General features: G+C 40.6%; 1 protein-coding gene across 1 annotated transcript in view; it reads left to right on the top strand.

Moving 5' to 3' along the window:
- Nucleotides 1-27,756, top strand: part of SEC24D (SEC24 homolog D, COPII coat complex component) — an 85,838-nt gene that overhangs the window by 12,935 nt on the left and 45,147 nt on the right. The window contains exons 3-7 of the mRNA XM_049786848.1: nucleotides 8,622-8,770; nucleotides 10,412-10,684; nucleotides 11,389-11,516; nucleotides 15,402-15,513; nucleotides 18,140-18,267. Of these exons, the coding sequence (XP_049642805.1) occupies nucleotides 8,622-8,770; nucleotides 10,412-10,684; nucleotides 11,389-11,516; nucleotides 15,402-15,513; nucleotides 18,140-18,267 (790 nt within the window). The remainder of the gene's footprint in view (nucleotides 1-8,621; nucleotides 8,771-10,411; nucleotides 10,685-11,388; nucleotides 11,517-15,401; nucleotides 15,514-18,139; nucleotides 18,268-27,756) is intronic.

The following is a 27,756-nucleotide window of genomic DNA, read 5'->3' as shown; positions in this document are numbered from 1 at the left end:
TTAAAGTTTGGTCTACTTACTAACTTCCTAAAAATGAGAAGAATCTTACTGATTTACTAAAGATCAGAAAATTCTTGGAAAACTGCCTTTCATGAGGAAAAATCCTTTAGAAAACATTTGAGGTAATATGCAAGATGAACACATATTTAAAAAAATTATTTATTTTGTTTTATGGTTCCCTGGCAGTGTTCAGGGCTTACTCCTAGTTCTGCACTCAGGCTAGGCTTAGAGTGACCATATGGGATGCCAGACATTAAATCCAGGTCAGCTGTGTTCCAGGCAAAATGCCTTCTGACTCACCAACCTATCTTTCAGGCCCATATGCACATATATAAAATATGTATCTTCATTACATACATCAAAAACTCTCATTTTAGTGTGAGTTAGTTGTATTCATCTTGTTTTAGGATTTTTCTATTAGTCTCTGAAAGTCCGTCTATTCGGTTAGATTTTATCAGCTCATGTAAATCGACTCCTTGACAGGACTGAGGAGCCAGATATTTAGTATTTAAAAAATGAAATGAAAATTTTTGTCAGTGGTGAGTGCTGTGGATCTGATTGGGAAGCTACATAGAGGTAGGGAAAGGACAGGAAATAGTTTTTTTAAGAAATAAAAATAAGAAATAAAAAATGAATCTTGTGTTTATATTTTCAATGTATTAATGAAGGGAAGGTTGGAGGCAAGCCTGGAGGAGCCACGTAGGCAATGTGTAAGATATTTAGAGTCCTGTATTCCCTATGGGACAGTATCCCCTGGGAAGGTAGCCAGCATCAAGTCTTCCCTAATGGAAACCCAAATATTGTTGGTCCTGAGCGGTGCTGCTACCGCATAGTCCCAGCCTACAGGCTTGATTTTCTTTAAGGACTTCACAGAGCTTCAGATACCTTTGTTACTTTTATTCCTTTTTTTTTTTTTAACTAAAAAATCTTAATGATTCACTGTACTGCAGGGAGGTATTTATGTACATTTGCATTTGGGCCACACCCCACAATTCTCAGGGGTTCTACCTGGCTCTGGCTCTGCACTCAGTGATCATTCTAGGTCATATTTTGGAGACCGTAGTTTATGCTAAGGAGCAAACCCTAGTCAGCTGCCTTCCCTCCTGTCCTATCTCTGGCTCCTTGTATTCTAATTGTAAACATATTTTGTTTATTTGGGGGGGGCACATCTGGCTCAGTGTCCTGGGGTCACCCCCAATAGTATTCAGGAGCCCTTTTGTATTGAGAACCAAATCTGGGTCTCCTGCATACACTCAGTCCCTTTTGTGTCTCTCCAGTCCTCCCTTGCTCCCTCTTAGGGAGTCTGGCATATCTGCAGGTAGGAAAATTCCACCAGAAGGTGGTAGTTGCTTTATGGATAAACATGGCCTCATTAAAGCTAAATATTTTATTTTCAGAACATGTTGATGAGAAAATGAAACGATAAGACAGATGAGGAGAAACTGTATTATACAGGTGTTTTTTTTAGACAATATAAAGACCTAATATGCTCAATATTAAGAAGATACGTTGTGTGAAATTAAAAGGTGAAATTAAAAGGTGGGGTTTTTTAAGCTCACTTTTTTTGGGGGGGGGCCCACACCCGGCGATGCTCAGGGGTTACTCCTGGCTGTCTGCTCAGAAGTAGCTCCTGGCAGGCACGGGGGACACCTAGATTTGAACCAACCACCTTTGGTCCTGGATCAGCTGCTTGCAAGGCAAATGCCGCTGTGCTATCTCTCTGGGCCCACCTCACTTTTTTTTTATTAAGTTTTCATTGATTTACAATACTGTAGGATTTTAGGAGCTAATTCATTTAATATAATCACCAGAAAGCCTAGAAAGGCAAAGTTTTATCTTTTTCAATCTTTTTTCTTTTTTTTTTATGGTTTTTGGGTCACGCCTGGCAGCGCTCAGGGGTTACTCCTGGCTCCATGCTCAGAAATCGCTCCTGGCAAGCTCGGGGACCATATGGGATGCCAGGTTCGAACCAATGACCTTCTGCATGAAAGCCTTACCTCCATGCTATCTCTCCGGCTATCTTTTTCAATCTTTTTTAACAACCCAGAATTCTATTGAGTTCACATCCCATTGCTTCTTTATTCGGTGGAAATTTAACTTGGGTGGCTAGAAAGGGGGAACCTACCAAAGACCACTTGGATATTTATAACATCTTCAGGACATACACTATAGGCAGTGGGCATGAGCAGCCGATGAGAAGCATCAGTGTCTCTCCCAACATGTACCATGGCCAGATCATAGGATTCTGGATCTTTGTGGCAGTGAGTCTGGCATCCCTCCCTGATGTAGGTGTGCTTTATATTTAACTGTTGTGAGTCACTTTGCTATGAACATCCTCTTCGTTCACAGTCCTATGAATTTTGGTTTAAAATATCACTAAAGTAATTGATATTTTTTGTTTGTTTTTGGTCATACCTGGTGATGCTCAGGCATTACTCCTGGCTATGTGCTCAGAAATCGCTCCTGGCTTGGGGAACCATATGAGACACCTGGGGATCGAACCACAATTTGTCCTAGGTTATTGAGTACAAAGCAGACACCCTACTACTTGCGTCACAGCTCCAGTCCCAGAAGTAATTAATTCTTTTATAGGCATTTGTGAGGTTGTTGTTTCCTGTGGCTTGTTAAGGTTCATTTGGCACTGAAGTGTCTTTGTAAGCCTCAGAGTGAAGGTGAACACAGGAGATAGCAGTGGGGAGTTTCAGTGATTTAATTTCCTTGTGTTGTGGATTCAGCTATAAGTCCAGGACCTTTATTGGGACCTAACCTGAGGGTCTCTGGACTCAGGGTTCAGGACAGGAAGGCTGCGACTAGAGAGGCCTCTTTTAGTGCTACCATCTCTCTGATATTGGTGCTTCATTTCCTCTCATAAAAAAGGAGGAGTTGTATTCTCTGGCCAGAGAAAAGATTTTTTTTTTTTTTTTTTTTGCTATGGACCACGACATCTCAGTATTGTCTTTAGAATAAATGAAACCATCAAAAGTGCTTGGAAGCTCTGAAAAGGTGTGTGGGCCATTGGTATTCACCTAGATTAGATTAATCATTTGGAGTTATTTCACTTTCTCTTCCTACATCTTTAATTTGATTGCACAGAGTTGCTGAAGAGGAAGAAATAGATTTTGCCATCAGACAGACCCTGACTGGGCTTAGGGGGAGACAAACTCAGACACAGTGAAGGAAGAAGCTTGGGCAACTCTGAGCTGGACAGGCTCTTTTGCTTCTGTGTGCTGTGGCTTCCTTATTAGAATTTATCAATGACAGTGTGGTTGTGAGGAGGCTGTGGAAGTGGAGAGGACCCTGTGATGCAAGCATAGAGGAGACACCTTCACACACAGTGGCCAAATCAGTGCATTGCCCCTGGCTTTACCTATACGTTTGTAGTTTACCCTTTTGATAAGCTCTGTCTCAACTGCTCACAGTGCAATGTGGACTCTATTCTGATCTCAAGTGCTAGGGGAAACCCTTGACTTGTGCCTCCTTTTTTACTCCTGTAAACCATGCCTTAAAGTTGGACAGGGGAATAAAGAATAGAAAGGTCGTGGAGGAGTGTAGGATTCATTGTCATGATGGTACTTTGCCCTCCTGTGCCACCTTTCTGGGCATGTTCAATGCACGGACAAAGGGCACAGTATTTATGCCGGTGAGTCACCTCAGTTTGATGATGGACTGTCAGAGAGCAGGGAAGGTACACAACCTTTCTTTAAAAATTGTTGTAGTCCACCTGTTCTTCATACTTCAGGCCCCCATTAAGGAAATATCTTCCTTTTCACAAGTAGAAGTTATCCAATAAACCAGGTGTAATTAGTCTCTCTGCTGATTTAAGCTTAGAAGGTATATACTTCTCTATTTACATATTGTTGTCTAGGGATAGTGTTTCATCACATTTAAAAATCGTGTGTAGTGGCAAGGTAGACAGTACAGTGGGTAGGTCTCTTATCTTGTATATAGCCAACCCAGGTTTGATCCCTAGCACCCCATATGGTTTCCTGGGCCCTGCCAAGAGTGATCCCTGAGTACAGAGCCTGGCCATGACTGGTATGGCTAAAAAAAACCCAAAAGATAAAATAAAATAATATGTAGTTATTGTTCCTTTTGATCTTGATTTAGGTAGAATAAATGTCTTAAAATATATGTGCCTACAAGTTCCCTACAAGAGTACTGATGGGCAGGACTAAAATTCGGGGATCTAAAAATCCATTTTTCTAATTATAAGAAGAAAAATATCAATTAGCCAATTGAAAGTGGCCTATTTGGCTAATAAATGATGTATTGTTAGGAAGCTGGTAGGGTGACACTATTAAGAAATTGTGGAATAGAAAGGAGTAGGAAAAACAAAAATAGTTTTCTTTATAATTATGTGTGTGGACTTTCAATGATTTCGTTTTCCCTATTCTATGGGGTTTAGTATGGAAAACCCACATTTTGTTTCATTATGTCTCAAAAATCTGGCACTGTTCTCCATGTTGTAACACACATAGGCATACTGCTCACTTCTTGAGTAATTTGAAATAACTTGAAATAACTGAGTCAACTTCTCAGAGGTTTGGTTTAAACAAAGGCTAAAAGTTCATGTTTTATCAATCATCTGTTTATAAATTTTTACTAACTTTTGTTGTTAGAATCTTCCCCTTTCCTGATAGTCCATTGTTTCTCAGTCCAAAAACATGTTGAAAGAAGCACTTACCACATGAGAGGTTTAAATCTATGTTTTTGTTCTAAATTGAAGGTTAGGGAGATTCAGGCCACACCCAACAGTACTCGAAGACTACCTGTGCTCTGTGCGCAGAGGTCAAGGAACTGGGGCTTGAAACCAAGTCAATCACATGGAAAGCAAGCATCTTCCCCTCTTCTATCTCTTAGTCCCTGTTTTATAGTTTATTGGAGGTATATTATACTTGTATAAAAATGGGCCCATTCCACTCCATCTGCTCTTTTTTTTTAATGTGAAGACTGAACGCACATATGACTTGTGTTATCAGTACCCTCAGCTGACCTGTCTCACCCTTGCTCTGTCACACACCTCAGTAAACTATGAAATGATGACTTTGAAAACTACTAACTCATTTTGAGTGTTTCAAATGTTCTGTTAGCTTCTTTTCCTTTATATATGTGAAAGAGATTTTTTGTTTTAGAGAAGACCACACCTGGTGGTGCTCAGGGCTTACTCCTGGTTCTGTGCTTAGGAATCACTCTGGGAGGGATCAGAATAACACCTGGGATACCAGGGATTGTACTCAGGTTGGCCATGTGCAAGATAAGCACCTTTCCTATCTGCTCTACTACCTTTCTGGCCCCTGTGTGAGACTTTATTTTGACATTTTATTTACCCCCACCTTTTTTTTTTTTTTCTACATTCAGGACTTACTTCTGGCTCTGTGCTCAGTGGTCACCCTTGGAGGGCTCAGGGAACAATATAGAATTCCAGGGTTTAAATGTGAGACAGCCACATGCAGGGCAAGCACCCTACTTGCTGTACTACTTTTCCAGCCCCTATACTGGCCTTTTAATATTAATTTGTTTTGCTTTTGTTTTTGGGTCACACCCAGCAGTGTTCAGGGGTTATTCCTGGCTCTATGCTCAGAAATCGCTCCTGGCAGGCTCAGGGGACCATATGGGATGCCGGGATTTGAACCACTGACCTTCTGCATGCAAGGCAAACACCTTATCTCCATGCTGTCTCTCCGGCTCCCATTTTATTTTTAAGTCAATAATTATAAGAAAAATAATGAATGCAACTTATAATGTTTACGTTGGTCACAGGGGCCAAGTGGTCTCAGGAGCATTGAGTTGAAATGAAAATGGCTAAACCTAAATACCCAAACCAGAGCCAACAAAACTAGAATCATGAGACCCAAACAACAACAAGCTGTACACAAAAGGGACTGTTACACTAGCAATCCAGGGAGCTAAGGGTGGAGGGATGGGAGGCATGCTGGGAACTATGGCAAAGGGAGGTCAACACTGATGGTGGAAATGGGCCTAATTCACTGTCATGATGTACCTGTGAAAGACTTGTAATTCACATTGGTCTCAATAAAAATAATTAAAAAAAAAAAGAATGTTTACTTTGGTCAAAATAATAAAAAGCTTTATGTGAATTTCTGAAGCCTCTCTCCCAGGATGAAGATCTAGTAAGTCATGATGATATATAGACTTCTGTGGGTTAAAAAGCAAGAATGTATGGTTAGACAGTTCTCAGTTTATAGAGATGGGGGATATGACTCGGGGATAGAGACATGTCTTGCATGCTTGAAGCTTTATTTGATCTCTATCATTGCATGCTCCACCTCGGAACCTTCCGCACTGATCCGGGTAGTCCCTATGTACCACTGGGGATAGATAACAACTGGCAAAAAAGAAGTGAAGCAAGTTAATGGCGTATTTAACTCAAAACAAACAAAAATACTTGTTTTTTGAGGATGTCCATTTCTTCCTTCCTTCCTTCCTACCTTCCTTCCTTCCTTCCTTTCCCTCCCTCCCTCACTCCCTTCCTCCCTTCCTCCCTTCCTTCCTTCCTTCCTTCCTTCCTTCCTTCCTTCCTTCCTTTCCCTCCCTCCCTCTCTTCCTTCCTTCCTTCCTTCCTTCCTTCCTTCCTTCCTTCCTTCCTTCCTTCCTTCCTTCCTTCCTTTCCCTCCCTCCCTCTCTTCCTCTCTTCCTTCCTTCCTTCCTTCCTTCCTTCCTTCCTTCCTTCCTTCCTTCCTTCCTTCCTTCCTTCCTTCCTTCCCCTCCCTCTCTTCCTTCCTTCCTTCCTTCCTTCCTTTCCCTCCCCCCTCTCTTCCTTCCTTCCTTTCCCTTCCTCCCTCTCTTCCTTCCTTCCTTCCTTCCTTCCTTCCTTCCTTCCTTCCTTCCTTCCTTCCTTCCTTCCTTCCTTCCTTCCTTCCTTCCTTCCTTCCTTCCTTCCTTCCTTCCTTCCTTCCCTCCCTCTCATCCTTCCTTCCTTTCCCTTCCTCCCTCTCTTCCTTCCTTTCCCTCCCTCCCTCTCTTCCTTCTTTCCTTCCTTTCTTCTTTCTTTTCTTTTGGGGGGGAGTCACACCTGGCAGTTAGGGTTACTCCTGGGTCTGTGCTTAGAAATAGCTCCTGGGGCCGGAGAGCTAGCATGGAGGTAAAGTGTTTGCCTTGCATGTAGAAGGATGGTGGTTCGAATCCTGACATCCCATATGGTCTCCTGAGTCTGCCAGGAGTGGTTTCTGAGTGTAGAGCCAGGAGTAACCCCTGAGAGCAGCGGGTGTGACTCAAAAACCGAAAGCCAAAGAAAAAAAGGAAAAGAAAGAAAGAAAAAAAGAAAAGAAATAGCTCCTGGCAGGCACAGGGGGCCATATTGAATGTCAGTATTCGAACCACTGTCCATCCTGGATCAGCTGCATGCAAGGCAAACACCCTACTGCTGTGCTCTCTCCGACCCTGGATGTCTATTTCTTGGGTCCCATTGGAAACCTATTCCAGAATGTCTTTAATAATATGTGACACGTATTTACTAATATTAACAATTGTAAAATATCTGTGGATGTGTTTTGAGGACTGTTTTTCTCAAACAAATGAATAGCTAGCTACCTATTTAACAGCTGGCTCCCAGTTCCTGTTTATCAGATCTGTCTTTGTAGTGCATCAAATCACCAGAAGTGGGTGTTTTTTTGTTTATTATTAAACTTTAAAAAATCCTTATTTGGAGAAAATAAGTATAACTGCAATCTTTTTTTTTCAGTTCTTGAGAGTTTAGTTTTGTTTGGCAATGGTGTTTGGATTCAAATACTTTGCATCCTAATTTTATGACCTTAAGATATGCCATATTTCTTTTGTTTGTCTTTGTTTGGGGCACAACCAGTAGTGTTCAGGAATCAGTCCTGATGGTGGTTTGAATCCCATATGTTCCCTTATGGTGGCATCCCATATGGTCCCCTGTGCCTGCCAGGAGGGAGCGATTTCTGAACACAAAGCCAGGAGTAGCCCGTGAGTGCCTGTGGGTGTGACCCAAAAACAAAACCAAAAAGAAAAGGAAGAGGGACCAGAGCAATAGCAGGATGTTTGCCCTGTGCACAGTCAGGCCAGGCTCGATCCTTGGTGATGAGAAAGTTGCACGGGTGAAGGGGGAGTGTTCTTGTTATGACTGCAACCTAACTACAATTATGTTTGTAATCACGTTGTTTAAATAAAGAAATTATTTAATAAGAAAAACAAAACTTTTTGCTGAGTTTACTGAAAGTAGGTTGTAGGTGATACTTTGTTATTAGATCTGGTTAAGCTATAAGTTTGGGGGATCATAAAGGTGCAACCACAGCACATTTTATTTTCTAGGTTTCGATTTTATTGATCAGGTATAGATAGACCAGGCTGTGCTGGACTCTGTTCCTTAATGTTCTCTTAAGTTAGATTACATGCTTACATTAGCATTTTCTCCGGAGTACCTTGATATATTCAGCCTGTGATCAAAGATATGGATTAATGTCACAGGGTTGATTCTTAACTAAGAAAGAAATTAATGAGAGATTTGGGATGTGTAGCAGTGCTGTCCTTAGAGTCCACTGTCAGGGCTTGTTTTACTTGGCAAATTACTGGCATCTCTAGTATGGCATTTGAATGTGAAATCCTTTGGAATTATTTGTCTCTTTCTTTTTCTCATCTAGATCTCTAGGTCCTCCACCTGCCACCAGTATGGCGTCTTCCTACACTCAGTACCTGCCCTCCACACAGCCGTCTTATCCGAGTCCTGCATCCACGTCATCTGTCACCCAGCTCGGCAATCAGCTCGGAGCCATGCACATCAACAGCTTTGGTAAAAGATCTGTCTCGTGCTCACTGGTTGCCTTGTGTCCAGAGCATTTTAGGAAAAAAATAATTTAGCATCTTCATTTCAAGATAGACACCACTCTGTATTAAACATTGTATTGAAACAGTTTTAGCAGGCAGTTTTATGTACAAAAACTTTCTTACATATCAATTTATTTCTATGTGCATTTATTATATGTACATGTATATAGGTTATAATGAATTTTAGTCCTCCCAATCATTTTATATTTATTTCAAGATCATTGATGGGCCCCTCTGAAAATCCCCCAAAATTCCTTATGCTTAATAAAACTAGGAGCATAAGAAACAAAAATTACTGACTTCCCAAATTGATCTTTAAACAATGCAAACCATTAGCAGAAATCTGAAGGTGGTTTTGACTTTGTTTCATTGGGCCTAAGGTCTCCAAATTAAAATAAGAATAAGGCTCAATTGTTTACAGTTCATTTTGATTCTGTACTCAGATCAGGATGAAAATAGGAGCTCAGATAGTATAAAACACCAAAGAGAATAGTAGGACCAAAACAGTTATGGCCCTGAACGTCACCATCAATGAAATGCTGTATGTTTGGGGAACTATAGGAAGTTTGTATTCTAAGAGTGGTCATTGTTTATATTGCTGGCCAAGAATGTTTCCATTACAGTTGACTCTTTTTGGGGCCTGAGAGATAGTACAGCAATGGGGCATTTGCCTTGCTTGTGCTGACCCAGAAGGGACCCGGTTCAATTCCTGGATTCCATATATTCCCCCCAGCCTGCTGGGGGTGATTTCTGAGTACAGAGCCAGGAGTAACCCCCGAGCACCACTGGGTGTGGCCTAACAACAAACCAATCAATTAATAAATAAATAAAGTTAAAAAATAGTTGACTCTTTTTTCAGAAGTTTTAGTGCTAAAACTTAATTCAGCAGTTTTCCTTTCTTACTAGTTTCAGAATGATGCCTCTCCAGTGAAGCAAATGGACTCAACCAAAACAGAGAAAAGAACAATGATCTTCTTTCTGTCTTCTTCCAATACCATTGTAAATTCTGCTCCTGACCTTTTCCTTCCTTCTCCCTGGTTGGTTCTACATAGTTCTCAAGCCCATTTGTTCAAGTCCAATAGAGGAAGCACATAACTTAAAAAATGCATCTCTCTGAGTGATAGTACAGTGATAGTACAGTGTGGAGGGCATTTGCCTTGCAAGCCACTGACCTAGTGGCATCCCATATGGCATATGGCATTCCATATGGCCCTCTGAGCACCAATAGGAATAATTCCTGAGCACAGAGCCAGAAGTAACCCCTATGCACCGCCAAGTGTGACCCACAAACAAAAATGCATCTCTGATTTTCTAGACTTTCATACTAAACATTGTTCTCATTGATGACAGAGTCAGAAATTCAGCTTACAAATTTTCTCACATTTTCATTACTTCTTCTATCCATTTTAAGACCTCAAGTTATGTAAATCACACCCCATATTACATTGGCATTACTTCCTGACTGAAAACTTCTCTGTGGCAGAAGAATATGGATTGTGAAACTTCTTGTCTGTTAGGGAAAGAAGTACCCTTGGTGCCCCTCTCAGTAGAAGAAGGAGCACTGAGAAATGAGTGTTCAGATTTTCTGCTCTTTTTTCCCACACAGGTCCAGGACTTGCTCCCCCTGGTCAGGGGCCACCACCAGGTTCTCAGTCAGGAACAGCATTCCAGGGCCCACCGCGACCACCCCAGCCATCCATTATGCAGCCTGGATCTCAGGTTCTTCCACCACCACCATCTGCCGTAAATGGCCCTGGGGCCATGCCCATGCCCCCGCCTGCACACAGGCAGGATGGGCTCACAGGGCCGGCTCCTCCAGGGGCACAGTACCAGCCTCCACCTCTTCCAGGACAGGGTGCAGGATATCCTCCACAGCAGGGTAAGGGCGGGCGCCAGGAAAGTCTTGGGTCCCTCAAGGGTCCTTCGTGGGAATCCAGCTAGGATTCTTTTGGAGGGAGGGTTAAGGGAGAGGAACCCACAATTCATTATTTTGGGTTAATCCTGACTCTGCACTCAGGATGGCTCTTTGTGAGCTCAAGGTAACCACATGGAGTGTTGGGAATGGAACCCTGGTCAGTCATGTGCAAGTTAAATGTCCTTCATGCTATGCTATTGCTCCAGCTTCTAATTTATTTTTAAAAAAAGAATAGTCCTGAGGTTTGCATTGGACACGGGGTTGTGACTCCCAAGTGGGTCATGAATTTTACATGTGTGAGGCCATGGGTTTGCTCCACATCCATGCCGAAAAGGAAAATTATATAGTTGTTGTTTTTGCTCAGAAGCTATTCCTGGCTCTGTGCTCAGGAGTGATTCCTGGCACTACCCAGAAAAATAAGCTCAGCCACATGCAGGCAAGTTCCTTAACTCCTGTATCATCTCCCCGGGCACAGAATGGTAATTTGGCGGTGGGGGGGGGGGGGAATGTGGCAGGTTCAAAGAAAGAAAACTTAGATCCACTTTAGTCCTTGTGTAACTTATAAAATGGAGTATAAAACATGCTTAACTGAATAACAAAACTGTCAGTAAGCCTGAATGGGGGATTTGGAATGATTTACTTCTCCTTTACTTTTCTCCCCCATGCAGGTAACTTTGGCCCACCGATGCCTGGGGCGCAACTTTCCTATCCAGGTGGCTTCCCCGGGGGGCCTGCACAAATGGCTGGTCCACCACAGCCCCCCAAGAAACTGGATCCTGACTCAATTCCCAGCCCTGTAAGTGCTCTTCACCCACAAAATCCCTTTCTTTATGCCTGTTTCCTAAGCTCTTCCTTTGTCAGTATTTCTCCTCTGTCCTGTGTTGTTGAAACTGCACCTGCCACATCCAGAAGGCCCTGCTCCCATCCATCTGTGTTTGAGAGTCAGAAGGTTTCATTAATTTTTGAAACAGACCTGGCAATATTCAGGGGTTACTCCTGACTCTGCACTCAAGAATTGAGGCCGTGATTTGGGGGACTGTATGGGATACTGGGAATAGAACCTGGGTCAGCCAAGTGCAAGGCAAGTTCTCTATCCACTGTGCTATCTCTCTGGTCCCAAAGGGTCTCATTGAGACAAGCAGTCTGTGTCAATTTCTTTTGGGTGTCATAGAGTTGATGAAATTAATTGATATTTTTATTGGCCTATGTTAGCAGCATTTGTGGTATTTAACCAGTACCTAGTTTGTGTTCTCTTCATAGATATGCTGCTTTTCATTCCTACTGTGCCCACTTCAATCAGGTACACCCATAGACACTAAGGAGATGGCTCAAGGGTCTGGATTATGTACTTCTACACTGGGGCCTGAGTTTAGTCCCTAAGGAATCACACAGTCCCTTGATCAACACCCAGAAAAAACTCTGAACACTGTACTCAGGACATGACTTATTCTTCATTTCCTTCATGTCCACATTGTCAATCCCCCTGTCTAGGTGCCCCCTATTCATCTCACTCCATACCTACAGCCCTTGTCTCTGTGTGACATGAGACATATCCCATCTGAACATCCATTAACTATTGCCTCTCTTTTAAGCTGGAATATCATTTGATATTACTTTCAAAATATATGGCCAGTAATAAATATACTTCTCTGTGTGGTATTTCAGCAAGGAAGTGGGTTAATTTTAGATGTAATTGCTACCCAGATAATTGGTTTTTGAGGCAGATTTTTTTTTAATTACAAGTATGGACATAAAGTCTATTTGGGTGAGAACAATGTATCCAATATGTAGATTATGACTTTTTCTTCTTCTTCCCTAGCCTATACTCCATAGATTGGAATGATTATATGTCAATAATAAAAAATTACCTTGGTTTTGAATGAACCAAATTTTGTTGAAATATAGATTTATTTTCCCATTCTTTTCTTGTTTTAATTGTGTCTTGCAACATTTATGCTTGGAATAGATTCGGTATTCTTAATAAAAATTCATAATATATGAAATTAGAATTGTATAAATTCCTTAAACCAATTCAATAACTTTCCTTTGGGCTTGCCTCCCATCAGTGGGGAGTGGCTCATGGATAAGGTCACATTGCAGAATCCAGGTGATGAAAGTTCTAGTATTAGTACTTCATTATTATTTTTATGTTGAAATATTTTTTCTTTTTAAAAAACGTTATTAAATTCCCATGAGATTCACAGTTATAAAGTCGTTTATGATTCAGTTTCTATTCTGCAATGTTCACCCATTTCTTCACCATTGTCCACTTCTCTCCACCAGTGTGTCCAGTTTCTCTCCCACCCTCCAGCCTGCCTCTGTGGCAACCAAACTTTTTTTTTTTTTTTCCTTTTTGGCACTGTGGTTTACAATACCGTTGCTGAAGGGATATCATGCATGTCACTTTACCTCCTTTTAGGACTCAGTCCTTGTCCAGAGTGACTACTTCTCACTGTCTTTGTCATACTAGTCCTTTCTCTGTCCTTAACTGCACTTCCCCCATTGTGACAAGTTTTCTAAGCATCAGATTACTGTGCATTATTGCTATTGTCTTTGGACATTATATTCCGACTATGTTTCATTATATCCTACAAATGTGTGTTAGCATTTTATGTCTGTTCCTTTTCTTCTGGCTCATTTCATCAGCATGATACTCTCTATGTTCACCCATGTATCAGGAACTTTCATATATTTTTTTTTTCTAATGATCACCATTGGGTAGATGTACCACAGATTTTTCTTTATCTACTTACCTGTTCTCGGACACCTGAGATGTTTCCAGACTTTGGCTACTGTGAATAGTGCTGCAGTGGACATAGGAGTGCAGATGCCTTTTTTTGCATCGTGTTTTGGGGTCTTCAAGATATATTCTCAGGGGGCCGGGCGGTGGCGCTGGAGGTAAGGTGCCTGCCTTGCCTGCGCTAGCCTAGGACGGACCGCGGTTCGATCCCCCGGCGTCCCATATGGTCCCCCAAGAAGCCAGGAGCAACTTCTGAGCGCACAGCCAGGAGTAACCCCTGAGCGTCACAGGGTGTGGCCCAAAAACCAAAAAAAAAAAAAAAAAAAAGATATATTCTCAGGAGTGGAACTGATGGGTTATACAGGAGTTCAATTTCTACCTTTTCACAGAGACTGGCACACATCACAAAGAACAAGAACAATCAGTGCTGGCAGGGATATGGAGAGAAAGGAACTCTCTCTTATTTACTGCAGTGAGAATGCCATTTAGTCTCCAACCTTTATGGAAAACAATATGGAGATTCCTCAAAAAACTGGAAATTGAGCTTCCATATGATCCAGCTCTACCACTCCTAAAGATATATCCTAGGAACTAAAAAATACAATTAAAAAATCCCTTCCTCACACCTATATTCATTACAGTGCTATTTACAATTACCAGACTCTGGAAACAACCAAGATGCCCTTCAACAGATGAATGGCTAAAGAAACTGTGGTACATATACACAATGAAATATTGTGCAGCCATCAGGAGAGGTGACGTCATGAAATTTTCCTATGCGTGGATGTACATGGAATCTATTATGCTGAGTGAAATAAGTCAGAGGGAGAGAAGACACACAGTAGTCTCACTCATCTAAGGGTTTTAAGAAAAATTAAGGATATTATTGTAATAATGCCCAGAGACAATAGAGATGAGGGCTAAAAGGACTGGCTCACAATATGAAGCTCACCACAAAGTGTGTTGAGTGCAGTTAGGGGAAATAACTACACTAACAACTTTCATGACAATCTTAATGAGTGAAAGAAGTAGAATGCCTGTCTCAAATACAGGCAGGGGTTGGGAAGGGGGGAGGGGGGCATTGGTGGTGGGAATTTTGTACTGGTGAAGGGAGGTGTTCTGTTTATGACTGAAACCCAACTACAATCATGCTTGTAATCATGGTGCTTAAAGATTTTATAAAAAAAAAAAATTCTACCTTTTTTTGAGCACTATCCATACCATTTTCCAAAAAGACTAAATAAGCCAGTCTGTGTTTCCACCACCAATGAATAAGGGTCCTCCCCATCCCTCCCTCACATTCAGTGTTGTTGGCGCTGTGCTTTAGATAATAGAGATAACGCATCTCTGCCTATTCATGTGCCTGCAGCCTCTACCCCTTGATACTTCTATCCACCTCTTCCTTTTTTTTTTTTTTGGTTTTTGGGCCACACCCATTTGATGCTCAGGGGTTACTCCTGGCTAAGCGCTCAGAAATTGCCCCTGGCTTGGAGGGACCAAATGGGACGATGGGAGATCAAATGGTGTCCTTCCTTGGCTAGCACTTTCAAGGCAGACACCTTACCTCTAGTGCCACCTCACCGGCCCCGAGTTTTTTTTTTTTAAACTGCTGTGTGTGGTCTCACTGAATATGTTCTCTGAGGATCTGCTTCCAAACTCAGAGAATCACAGTAGAGTATGTGGATGTTACTGGTCTTAAAATGGTGGAAATAAATGCCAGGGTAGCTAAAAAAAAAAAAATTACCAATGAGCCATGATTCTTTGTTTCTTTGTGAGAATTTGACCTGTAATGAACTTAGAGGGGATAGAAAAATGCTGATTGTTATTTGTGGTTAATGAGAAGGAAGGTGAAAGGATAAAGGTGGGGAGAGTCCTGACAGTTTTTGTTCTTGTTGTTGAGTCCTGACAAACTTTAACCAGCTCTTAAATCTTCTTTATCAGATCCAGGTGATCGAGAATGACAGAGTCACCAGAGGGGCACAAGTATATGCCACCAACACCAGAGGGCAGGTGCCTCCCTTGGTCACCACAGATTGTGTGATCCAAGACCAAGGTATTGCTTTTCAGTCCCCCTTTCGATTAAGGTGGTAGAATTTATTACTCTTAATTGTTTTAATCCATGTTTTATTTCGGTTCTTGGGGAACTTCTCCTGGTGATGCTTAGCCAACCAAGTTGGCACTTCATTGCAAGAATCTGAGGATGTGGTTGTGTTTGTACGCTGAGATGCTGGGGTTCCCTAGTCCACCCCAGCATTGCTCTAATGCTTTACCAAGCAGTGCTCATGGGACCCTGTGATGTTAGGGATCTAATTGTGGTTGGCTGCGTACAGGAAGGCATGGACCATAATTCCGATAATATCTACCCATCCATTACTATTTTCTAAGTAGACACAATTACCTTCCAGTAATGTTATCAGTGACAGGGAACCCCTTTAGAGTTGATAAGCAGGACCATATCACCTGTCATCACTCCAGCCAACTGCACTCTTTTCTTTGCTTGTGGAGTCTAGGGAGACACAATGTCAGTTGGTCCACTGAAGAAAACTCTTTAATCCATGTTTTCAAATTTATCCATGTTCTTCTTTGGTTTAATTCATTAACTATGTGGTAATCTGTCAATCTAGGTAGAGCAGTGCAGTAGGGGGCTTAGTGGCTGGGGAGCCAACACACGTGCTTTGTCCTGACTAGCATTATCCTGTCAGGTTTTTCAGCCATTGTAGATTCAATTTTCCCACTTTTTAACTATGGTGAGGAGAGGCTGAGTGGTTTCTCTGCTGTTCTGTGCTCTGTGTGTTGAACATTTACTATGCCTATTCCTGAGCCACAGAAATAATACAGGGGTTTAGGCTCTTGCCTTGCATGCAGCTGACTCTAATTCAGTCCCAGGCACTGCATATGCTCTCCCAAAACATGAGTAGGGATCACTTATGAGCTCAGCCATGAGGAACCCCTGGGCTTCCCAGTATCTGGCAAATATCAAAAAAAAAGACATTCATTCTTTTATAGGTTTCATCTTTCCAGAAACATGTTATTATGATTTTTAATGACAACTCAAAAAATATTAGAAGCCTGATAACATTTGGTCTCGGATTTGAATGTCACTTTAATGGGCCACATCCTCAATCCTAAACATGAGTACCCTATAACAAGCGTAGTAAAACATGTATTTTTGTCCCATTACAGACTGTCAAAGTCGCTACATTCTTGTTGCTAAAATCTAGTTGAAATCCTCTTTTCTCTAGTTGAGTGTTTCCCAAAGAGCTCCCAATAGGTATTAGATAATACAGGGAGCAGGAAAATTTGGAGGCCACCTGTTGACTTAAAGTGAATTTTTCTTGGAGTGATAGCATAGCAGGTAGGGCACACAGTCGACCAAGTGTCGATCCTCAGTATTCCATATGGTCCCTGGAGCACTACTAAGAGTGACTCGTGAGTGCAGAGCCAGGAGTAGGCCCTGACCATTGTTGAATGTGGTCCCAAAACAAAAACAAACAATGAGACACTGAATGATTCTTTTTCTGGAAAGAGGGGGTTTAGGCCAAATAAGTCTGAGATCCCTGCCCTGGCCACCTCACCCCATCCTCCCTTCAGTGCTACTTTCTAGCAACAGGCAGCTCAGCAGGGCGGAAGGTGGGTTCACACCTGTCTTCAGTGCCAGCCTCGTGGGTCTAATTACATGCTTCACAGTTTGCTCATAGACACCCTAGACAGATTCCTGATGGCTACCTGCACATTCCTCTGCCCTTCACAACTCCCAGCCTTGTACTTCCTGCTCTGCCACAATCCAGTCCTGTTACCACCCAAAGAACTCAACCTCTCAGTTCTCTCCATCCTCTGCATCCTTTTCATCCCTCTCAGTCATCTCCATCTTCTTTGTCTTTATTCTCTTCATCCTTTCTGCCCTCTCTACCTTCTCTGTCCTCTTTATCCCTGTCTTCTCCACCCTCTCCATCCTCTCTGTCCTATCTTCTTCTTCTCCATCCTCTTCATCTCTCTCTGTCATCTTCGTCCTCTCTGCCCTCTCCATCCACTTTATCCTCTTCATTCTCTTCATCCCCTTTGTCCTCTTCATCCCTCTCTGTCACCTTTGTCCTCTTTATTCTCTCTATCCTTCATGCACAGACAGAAGCCAGGACAAGGACCTGGGGCTGCTGGTGACAGAGTGAAAAGGTGGGAGAAGCTGAAAGCCAGCCACTTCTTCAAACTACACCAGGAATCTAGCCACTAATCAACTCCAGTACAGGCAGTCAAGTCCCTGTCACCCTTTATCTCTTTTGGTTCCCATAAAGCTTCCACGGTCCCCAGAGCTAGGTGTGGTTTCCCCAGGACCCTTCGGATTAAAACACTAATTTGAATTGGTGTACAAAAGTATCTATGTTTGTATGTTTTAGAGCACACTATTACAAAATATCAACTCTTTCGGTATCGTAGAGCAGATAATTTTTTTATTTTTTGGGTTTTGGGTTTTTGGGTAACACTGGTAGCTCTTGGGGATTACTCCTGGATCTTTGCTTAGGAATTACTTCTAACAAGCTCAGGGTAACCATATGGGATGCTAGGAATTGAACCTGGGTCAGCCATATGCAAGGCAAATGCCCTCCCTGCTGTACTATCACTCTAGCCCCAAGTGTGGATTATTTTCTCAAGCATTTTTCTGCCTGGCCCTTTGACTGTTTCAGGCAATGCCAGTCCCCGGTACATCCGTTGTACAACGTACTGCTTCCCCTGCACGTCGGATATGGCCAAGCAAGCTCAGATTCCATTGGCTGCTGTCATTAAGCCCTTTGCCACGGTGCCCTCCAATGAGGTAAGAGCAACCAGAAGGAATTTGGTCTTTTACCAATTCCAGATTCCTTCTTGCATAATTTTCTTATATATGTTTCTGTCTTGTATATACAAGACTGGAATATATTTGATCAAATACAAAAACATCTAGTCATTCCAACCCATAGTGATTTTTGGCATCTTATATCTACCATTGATGGATGCTCATGCATAAAAAATAGAAATGTCATTTTGTGATGAGTACCAAGCACTCTCAGGAAGCCTTTCCATCTGAGTGCAGGACCCCAGCATCTTGATGTTCTGCTACAGGAAAGTGACAGAACCTGAGAAAAATTTAAGGACCAATGAATACTAAAACACGTATGTACTATCATGGCCCTCATCAACAGATGTTAATAGCCTGTCATAGTTGCTTAGGATTATTTTCTAAGAATTAGAATTTCACAGCTCCATATCATGTCTCCTTTAGTCAACCATTACATTCCTTCCCACTCCTTGTGGACAAGTGCCATAATAAATTTATTCTGTCTCTCCACTCTCTCCATTAAAAGTTGAGATTTCATGCACAAGTATTGATTTCATGTACAAGTATCTACAGCGATGCGCCAGTCCATTAACTAACTATCTGGCCCCAGGAATCACTTCTGTTAAAAAAGTAGGCCAGAGAGATGGCTCACTGAACTGGAGCACAGGCTCTGTTTGTAGAGTATGGGTTAATTTCCCTGCATAGCATGTTCTCAGAACAACCCCCAAGATATACAGGTATATTCATCTCCCAGAGAAAAGTAATACTTAAGTATTGAAAAGAAAAAAATATACACTCAACTATTTCTTTATTTCACCTCCCAAGTTCTACATTTTCAGTCTTCATCTATTAGTCATGAATTCTTTCTAAAAAGAAGCACAGATATATCAGCATATGAGGACCCATCTTTTAATAACTATTGATAAATGAATTAAAGTACTATGTAGAGTTGCTACACTTTTCCTTTTCCAGTTAATGTATCTGGTGCTACACCTACCATGACTTTTTTTAAAATAATTTTTATTGTGACCAAAGCTAATTAGAAATCTTTCACAGTAATATTTAAGGTACATAATGGTAATGAATCAGGCCTTCCCACCACCAGTGTTGTCCTCCTTCCAACCCTGTTCCCAACATGCATCCCGTATCTTTCTCCTTTGTCCCTTAGACTGCGAGTATAACTGGTTCCCTCTGTGTGTAGCTTATTGTAGATTGGGTATCGATTCTGGTGTCATTGGCTTTGGGTTTGGTGTTTAAGCCAGATCATTTTTTATTTCCACTCAATATTCATATGACTGTTTGGTCCTGGTACCATCCATTTCCCCCCTCAATTTATGAGGCAGAAGAAGATGGTCCAAGTTATGTGGTTCTGTTGAAAAAAAAAAAGAAAAGAAAAAAGGGGAAAAGAAACCTGGAAGGAGTTTGTCTAGAGGTTATAAATATCAAATTAAAAGAAGAAAGGGAAAAAAGAAGGAAAACATAACAAAAAAAACAACAAACAAAAAACCAAAACTAGCAACTACAAAGAAAGCACAACAGCAACAAAAACACAACTACCAAATAACCACGAGAACGAAAAAAAAAAAAAAAAAAAAAGGAAGGAGAAGGAGGGCTGGTGTGGCAAGGTTTTGTGCCCTTTTTTTGCATAGGCACAGTAAGTATTAGGGAAATTAGAAAGAGAATTCCCTTGGCCTAAGAGATACAGGATTTCTCAGCCCTTGAAGCATACTGCCATGGAACAACTACAGGCTCTATACATGCTCATTTCCACACCCCAACGTCTTTTTATGGTGCCGGGAAACTTTCCACTCAGTTGTGGATGATAAAATCAGGCCTCTGTAGCTAGAGATCTTGGTATTTGCACAGGTCATAGGACGAATCTAGGATAGAGTCTTTATGGTTCTAGAAGTTCTGTTCTACCACTGTTGTAATCAGTCTTCTGTAATTAGTGGTCTCAGTTTTTACACAGATCATAGGAAAAAACCTAGGATAGAGTCTTATGGTTCCAGAAGTTCTGCTCAGTCACATTTGTCATAGTCAGACCTCTGGAATTAGAGATCTTGGTTATTGTACAAATCCTAGGCCGAAGCCTAGTCTAGGATCTTTCTTATTGGTCCCATGATAAGTTCTGCCCAGTCATGGTTGCATGACTTTTTTTTTTAATTGGGTAGCAGTGGCTTTCAGAAGTGTCTATTAGTATGTTTTAAGGGCATGACATCACAGTCACCACAAAGATGCCACTCCCCTTGCACAACTGGGGCTGGATCCCTTTTGGCCTCTCCTCTTTGCTTCGGTAACTGCTCTTCTAGATGGTTGGAACAGCAGAGGCCACTTTCTTTGAACCATGTCTACTTCCTCATTTTATTTCATTACACACCTCATAGGAGTGAGGTCATATTTCTTGTCTTTCACTTTCTTTTGTAGCTTAGCATGATATTCTTCAATACCATCTACGCTGTAGCAGCGTCTTTCTGTTGAGTAGCACAGCACTGAGGCATGCATTTAGATGCCTCAACTGCTTTATTATCCTTCGTTTTAGCTGGGTAGCATGATGTAAAAATAAGTACTGCAGAACCTATTTCAGAAATGGAAACATTTAAATATACGTCCTAAAGGGGAGGGGAGGAATATTTCCATCAGTGTGCTTGGAAACAACTCATACTAAGTCTCCCAAGTGTCCTCTGTCTCTAGGGTCTTGCACTTAGATAAGTGCCCCCACCCACCTCTTCTTAGCCTTGGGAAACTTTTGTTAATAAAATTCTGCCATAATCTTGGGACCTAAGTGATAGCATAGTGGGTAGGGTGTTTGCCTTGCACATGGCCGATGAGGGTTGGATTCCTTGTATCTCAAAAGGTCCTCTGAGCCAGTCAGAAGTAACCCCTGAAAGCAACCAGTTGTGGCCCCAAAACCACACACACAGACACACAAACACACAGACACACACACAGACACACAGACACACACACAGACACACAAAGACACACACACACACACACACATAACCGAAAACCCCAGACAAACAGAAATCAGGCACAAAAAAGATGCTACCATAATCAGAAGGTAACATTTTTTCCCTGAAAGAAACAACACAGGAAGTTACTTTTGTTGGACTAATAAGCCATACACAGAATATGTCCATGGATGTTAGCTTTGAGTGGAGTTATTTTCCCCCCTTGGCTATAAATTTTAATCTTTTATTTACCCACTATCACAAATCTGGGCACCCTGTGGCCTCCCCAGCAAACAGCTACTATGAGTCAAGGATGCCTGACACAGAACAAAGTGTAACAGTTATTCATACCCAAAGCAGGAATCTGCAATGACTTTCTTTGCACCATTTAGTACTGACAATGCAGTGATTTATAGCACATTTAATGCAGTCCTGAAAATGAAATCAGGTATTTGGTTTTATGATAGAAAAAAAATAAAAGCTTTAAAACTTAAACATGAACCTCCCCCAAAGCACAGACAGACCTTTTGTACTGTTATTAATATTATGAATTGCATCATAAATTGCATTTATGAATTCATTTTTTCTATAATAAATAGCAAAATATTGAGACTATATTACTTATGTGACTAATAATACCACATTCTGCTTTGAAAAATATATGCATCTCTAGGTGTTCTGATTTTAGTATTAAGAGGATTTATTTAGCACACACAAAAAGGGAAGGTTTACCTAGTACAGTTTTTTCTTGTCAATTCTATTGTTTGACAGAACTTTTTAAAGCATACTATTGTGTTAGCAACAGCCTATAAATATAAACCTAAGTCAAGCAATTAATGTTCAGAGAATGTTTCCTGTGAGCATTTGCTTTGGAGATGTCTGATCTACCCAAAGGCATGACCATGTCATTATTATTTAATCCTCTATATTCTTTATAAGTTTCAATATTTTCTATTTTAAATGAAACCCAATGCCACATTCAATTATGGAGTGTTCCATGCAGGTTACCTTCTAAATTTTTGTCTGTTAACCTGTAGTTTTATTTTGAGACCATGTTTAAGAATTGAGGTTAAAGTGGTATAGAATTTCAGTGCAAAGCATTGGATGGTTATACCTAATTTAATTTTGCATTTTGTAAGATAGAAAATCTATATATTTCTGATAAATTGTACACATCTAATTATATATGAACTTAAGTAATTTATCTATAAATAGAAGAAATTTTACTTCATCTCTGGGTAGATACCCCATTAGGAATATCTATGGTTATTTTTATTTGATATGTGATTGTGATCATCAGAGGAATTGCATCATTATTGACTTCATTTAGTGCAGATAACTTTTTTCTCCAACACTTTAAATTTTACTTATTTTATAATCTTACTTTATGTTAGAAACGGACTGGTACTTAAAAATATGGAGAAAAATAAGGTCAGTTACTTTTGTCAAAGACTTAGAGAAAATTTGTGAAGACAAAGCTAATTTTCAGACAATGTGAAAAGCAAAATCCTTGCCTAGAATTTGGGTTTAGGAAGTTTTACCTTATATCTTAATGAAAAAATAGGTTTGTCTGTTTACCTTTTTTCCTTTCTTCTTTTTGTTTTTTGTTTTTTTGGGCCACACCCGGTGACACTCAGGTGTTACTTTTGGCTATGCGCTCAGAAATTGCTCCTGGATTGAGGGACCATATGGAATGCCAGGGTATCAAACTGTGGTCCGTCCTAGGTTAGCACGTGCAAGGCAAATGCCCTACTGCTTGCACCACTGCTCTAGCCTCCCTTAATTTTTTTCTAAGCTATCATATTCTGATATACTTAGTAGCTAAGAAGAGTTTGTTGGCATGAAAAAGAAAGAAAAGTCAACAATCGACATCCCCAAAAGGGGAAAGATAACCAGCTCCACACTGGCACATTACAGGGTGGAATTTCTTGTCCATCTTCAGTGGGGGCCACTCAGATGCATGGAGTTCTTTAGGTGATCTTGCAAAGTGAACATGAGTGGGGCAGGGACTATACTGCTGTTTAATGGGCTAAGAAAATTGCCTCCTCACCAAAACATTTTGTCCTTGTGTCATCCTTTACTTTAGGAAAACAACCTCTCATGAAGTTTTATCCCAGTTTTATAGAGGTCGAAATGGTACAGGGCTTGGGACAATACAGTTCTTAAATAATGCTGCTGGAGATTTAGTTTCCAAATGCCAAAGTCCATCAACTCCATCTAGCTATAAAGGAACATATCAAGGTTTTATTAGGGCTAAACATCTAAAATACCATTGCTTTCTTACTGACTAGAAATGTGGAGATGATTTACTTGCTCTTTGAAGTTGCTTATAATGTTATCTCTTTCTATTTGGTGGGGGGGGGGGATTCATACCTGGATGCACTCGGGAGTTACTCCTGGCTCTGTGCTCAGAAATCACTCCTGGCAGGCTCAGAGGACCATATGGGATGCCAGAGATCAAACCCATGCTGGGTTTGTCCCAGGTTGAATGTGTGCAAGGCCCTACCGCTGTGCTATCCCTCCAGCCCCAGGTTATCTCTTTCTATCAAAATTAAACATAGACTTAAGAGTGATACCATTAAAATACATAGGGCTTGTGAGCTTTTCTCTTGTTTGTTTTTGTTTTGGGGCCATACCTGGCAGTGCTCAGGGATTATCATTCCTGACAGGTTTGAGGGACCATATGAGATCGAACTTGAGTCAGCTACATACAAGGCAAACATGATACCTACTCAGGCCTGGGCTTGTGTTTTTTTTTATTTGTCAGTAAGACCTCTGTTCTCCTGTTCTTTGGCTGGAATTCTTCAGTATGCTAGGAAGGCAAAGACCAACCAGAATGTAGCAGTAGGATGGACATTTCTTCCTTAGAGATGCTATTTCTTACAGATGCTATTTTCTCAGTGTTGGATCAACATTTGAAAAGCCAAGAGAAGCCCAATGATAATGGTGGTTGACCTCCTGATATTTTAGGCCTCTGAATTAATATTCTTAGCACAGAGGGGTTTAATTATTTTGTTTCTTGGCAATCATTTGAGTCTATTAATAAATGTGTTATTATTGAAATACCTTTAAGTAACTCTAGATGCCACTTAAAATCTACTGATTCTTACAAAGGTCAGAGATCCTAGATATATCACATCCTACCTCACATTTAATGGACATTCTCTGCAGTGTAGTCCATTATGTTAATGAGGATTTTTTTCCCCAGTTGATTTTTTGAGCACCTTGGGGTAAGCTGTGCAGATTTTCTTTTCTATACAGAGGCTCTATTATTGGAATCAGCCAACCTTGGATATTTGTTGGTTGACTGCCTAGATGTGGAGCCAGTATATATGCAATTATATGCAGAGCTTATGCTGTACGTGGTACATTAGTATTCCATCCCTCTTCCCTATTATCAATTCAAAGATCAATTGTATTTCATAGTAAATAATAGAATGGTGAATGAAGTAGGAAAAACATTTTTTACCGTACAGGATATTTCAAGGGCTGATAAAAATTAACTCCTTTCTCTAATGCCCAATGGAAGGTAATAATCTAATGATGAAGCACAAGTTTGGTACCTTGAAAGTGACTAGGTCTCCTCATGCTATTTATTTTGACCTTGGTCCTCCATTCCCAAGAGGTAGAAGTTTGGCTCTGATATCTCATCAATCAGAAAGACTGCTAGTTTTCCCTTACTGTCCACTTTGGGATTGGGGGTCATTCAGCATGGATTTTTATCTATTATTATACTTAGACTTATGTTCTTAGAAATTCCTAGAGAGATAATAAAGGGGTTAAGGCACTTGTCTTGCATTCAGCTGATCCCAGTTTGTTTCCTGGTATCACATATGTTCTTTCAAATATCTCCAAAAGTCATCCCTGAGTACAGTTAGGGGTAAGCTACGAACACTGCCAGAGTGACCCAATCTTAGCCCACCCCCCCAAAAAAGAGAAATTAATTCATAGGAACAAATTATGTATTCCAAACCAAAGTAGATTTCTCTGTATGTTTAGTAGAAGGAAGTCTACAATTCAATTAAAAAAGTTACAATGTTTGTGAAACTATGTATTTTTTTACATCTAGCTAACTTGTATATATGTTCTGAAAAGAAAGTGTATACTGTTTCTTTTAAAGAACTTTTAAAGATTTATGACGTTATTTTTTGAATGAAATCTTCAAATGTCTAAATCTATTTTGAATATATGCATTCTTATTTGAATTCACTTTGGTGGATTTCAATTTAAAAAATCAATTTAAAAATGATTAACATAAGAATTTGGCAAAATGAATGGATTAAGTTACCTGAGAAATGGAATCTTATTCCTTAGAGGTTTTTCTCACTGTTCAAACAATGCTCTGAAAAAAGGTTTGGCTGCTTTTTCAAATTGCAAAATGCCATCCCTTTTTAGAATGGCAGATAGTAGATAAAGAGGGAAAAGCATGTTTGTTTGGCAGTAGGTAATTAGAATTCTTTTGGAAGTCATGGTTTAGAAGCTCAATGTGCCACACTTACTTTCTTAGTCATCAAATAATTCGGTGTGTATCTTCAATTTTTATCAAATGGGGAATAACTTTAGGAATGATAATAAAAGGTGTCCTCTCCTAACAATTTCTGACTGTAGGTGTGGGTTTTATGATCTGTTAGCAGCTGAGTGTGATGCTGTCATCCTCACTAAGACAGGAATCAAGATCAACTCCTTGGCAATACATAGTGGCTACCAGGGAGGTCCCACCACAGAAGAAAAAACAATTAGGAGCCTTCTAGCCATCACTTGCCTTAATTCTAAGTTTCATATTTTAGCAGCTCTGAAATAGGAATGGGGGTGCAGGCAGAGTGATAATACAGCAGATAGGGTGTGTGCTTTGCATATGATCAATCAGTTTCAATCCCTGTAACCCTATATGGTTCCCCAACTCCTCAAGTACAAAGCCAGGAGTAAGTCTTGAGCACTGGGGCTGGAGAGATACCACAGTGGTAGGGTGTTTGCCTTGCACGTGGCCGACTTGGGACAGATTTGTGTTCAATTCCCGGCATCCAATATGATCCCCTGAGCTTGCCAGGAGTGATTTCTGAGCACGGAGCCAGGTAACTCCTGAGCGCAAAGCCAGAAGTAGCCTCTGAGTACCACTGGGTGTGGCCCCAAACACAAATCTCTGCCCCCCCCCCCCAGAAAAGCTTTGGGCACAACTGAATGAGGCCCCAAACAAACAAACACAAAGTAGGAATATAAAGCTGGCGAGATAATACAGGAGGTGGGGCACTTGCTTTCCATGTAGCTTCCTAGACTGCTGCTCTGGTTCAATTCCTGAGCATCATGAATGGTCTTTGAATACCAGAAGGTATCATTTGAGCACAGAGCTAGAAAGCCCCCAGAGCACTGCCAGAGATGGCCCAGAAAAACAGGTACCACAGCAAACTAAAGCAGGGTATTATTAATGACATTTTAGCATGCACATGCCATTTTCAACTGGAAATATGGGTGTCTCATTTTGGATGAAAACTTAGAGGCCATGGATTTGGCAGTGAAAGGGCACTTACCTTATATGTATGAGATTCTGGATTTAATGCCCAGCACCAGGATGGTGGTGAATTGATGGGATCTTAGAATCGGTAAAAATATACTAATGTAGTTTCATGACTTTTTACCTCCTTGTAAATTATGTGAATATTTATAAAATACTGGGTCTAACATTTATACAGTTGCCGCATTCTCTTGATAATCAAGTTCAGTGAGGTCAAGTGCCTGAAAGCTTTTTATTTGAATGTTTCTAACCAAGTCTATCATTGAATGTGGGGGACAATGAATAAACAAAATCCTATTTTTAAAAAGAAATAGGGATGGAAGAAGTAAGAGAAATTTCACTACAAACCTTTATTTTGGAATCATTGTTTCATAGAGTGCCTGTTAGTGACATCCAATTCTCTTTGAAGGATATGCCACTTTTAAAGTGATTCTTTGTGAAGAGTATAATATTGCTTTGAGTAAGGAGTGACAGCAGGAAATTGGGTGTCCCGTGAAGGGGGTTTGTTGTGCCTGTGTGACCTTGAAAAATTGACTTTGCTTTTTGAACCTCATTTCTCTTGTAGATGAAATTAATAATGGTAGCAACATTTAACCCTTACTGGTTCAAAAGGAAGTATAAGAGATGAGAGTTACCCTTATTAACATTTTTATAAAGATTAGTAAGAGGATTTGGCTATACACATTAAATTCCTTCATAGAAAAATTTGCTTAGTATTCAAATTGTTGATCTCAGGTAAATGTGCTAAGAAGAGAAGTAAAGATAAGACAGTAAATTCAGTCTTCCTGGAATGTGTTTATTGGAAAAGGGTTATTAAAGAAATGGTGATTCCAGCTGCGTATTTAATAGAAGGAAGAGCAAGAAAGTGAAGTGGATCCAACAATTGTAAGCCATATACAATTTCAAAGGATTGCTGTTAACTTACGTTAAAAAATAAATGTAGCATCATACCTATCATTTAATACTACGCAACTTTATTTTGTTTGTTTTTTTTTGTACTCAGTACTGTTCAGAAATTACATACTG

Source organism: Suncus etruscus, chromosome 14, assembly GCF_024139225.1.
Source record: "Suncus etruscus isolate mSunEtr1 chromosome 14, mSunEtr1.pri.cur, whole genome shotgun sequence".
NCBI classification, from domain to species: Eukaryota; Metazoa; Chordata; class Mammalia; order Eulipotyphla; family Soricidae; genus Suncus; species Suncus etruscus.
This window is presented reverse-complemented; position numbering and strand designations above follow the sequence as displayed.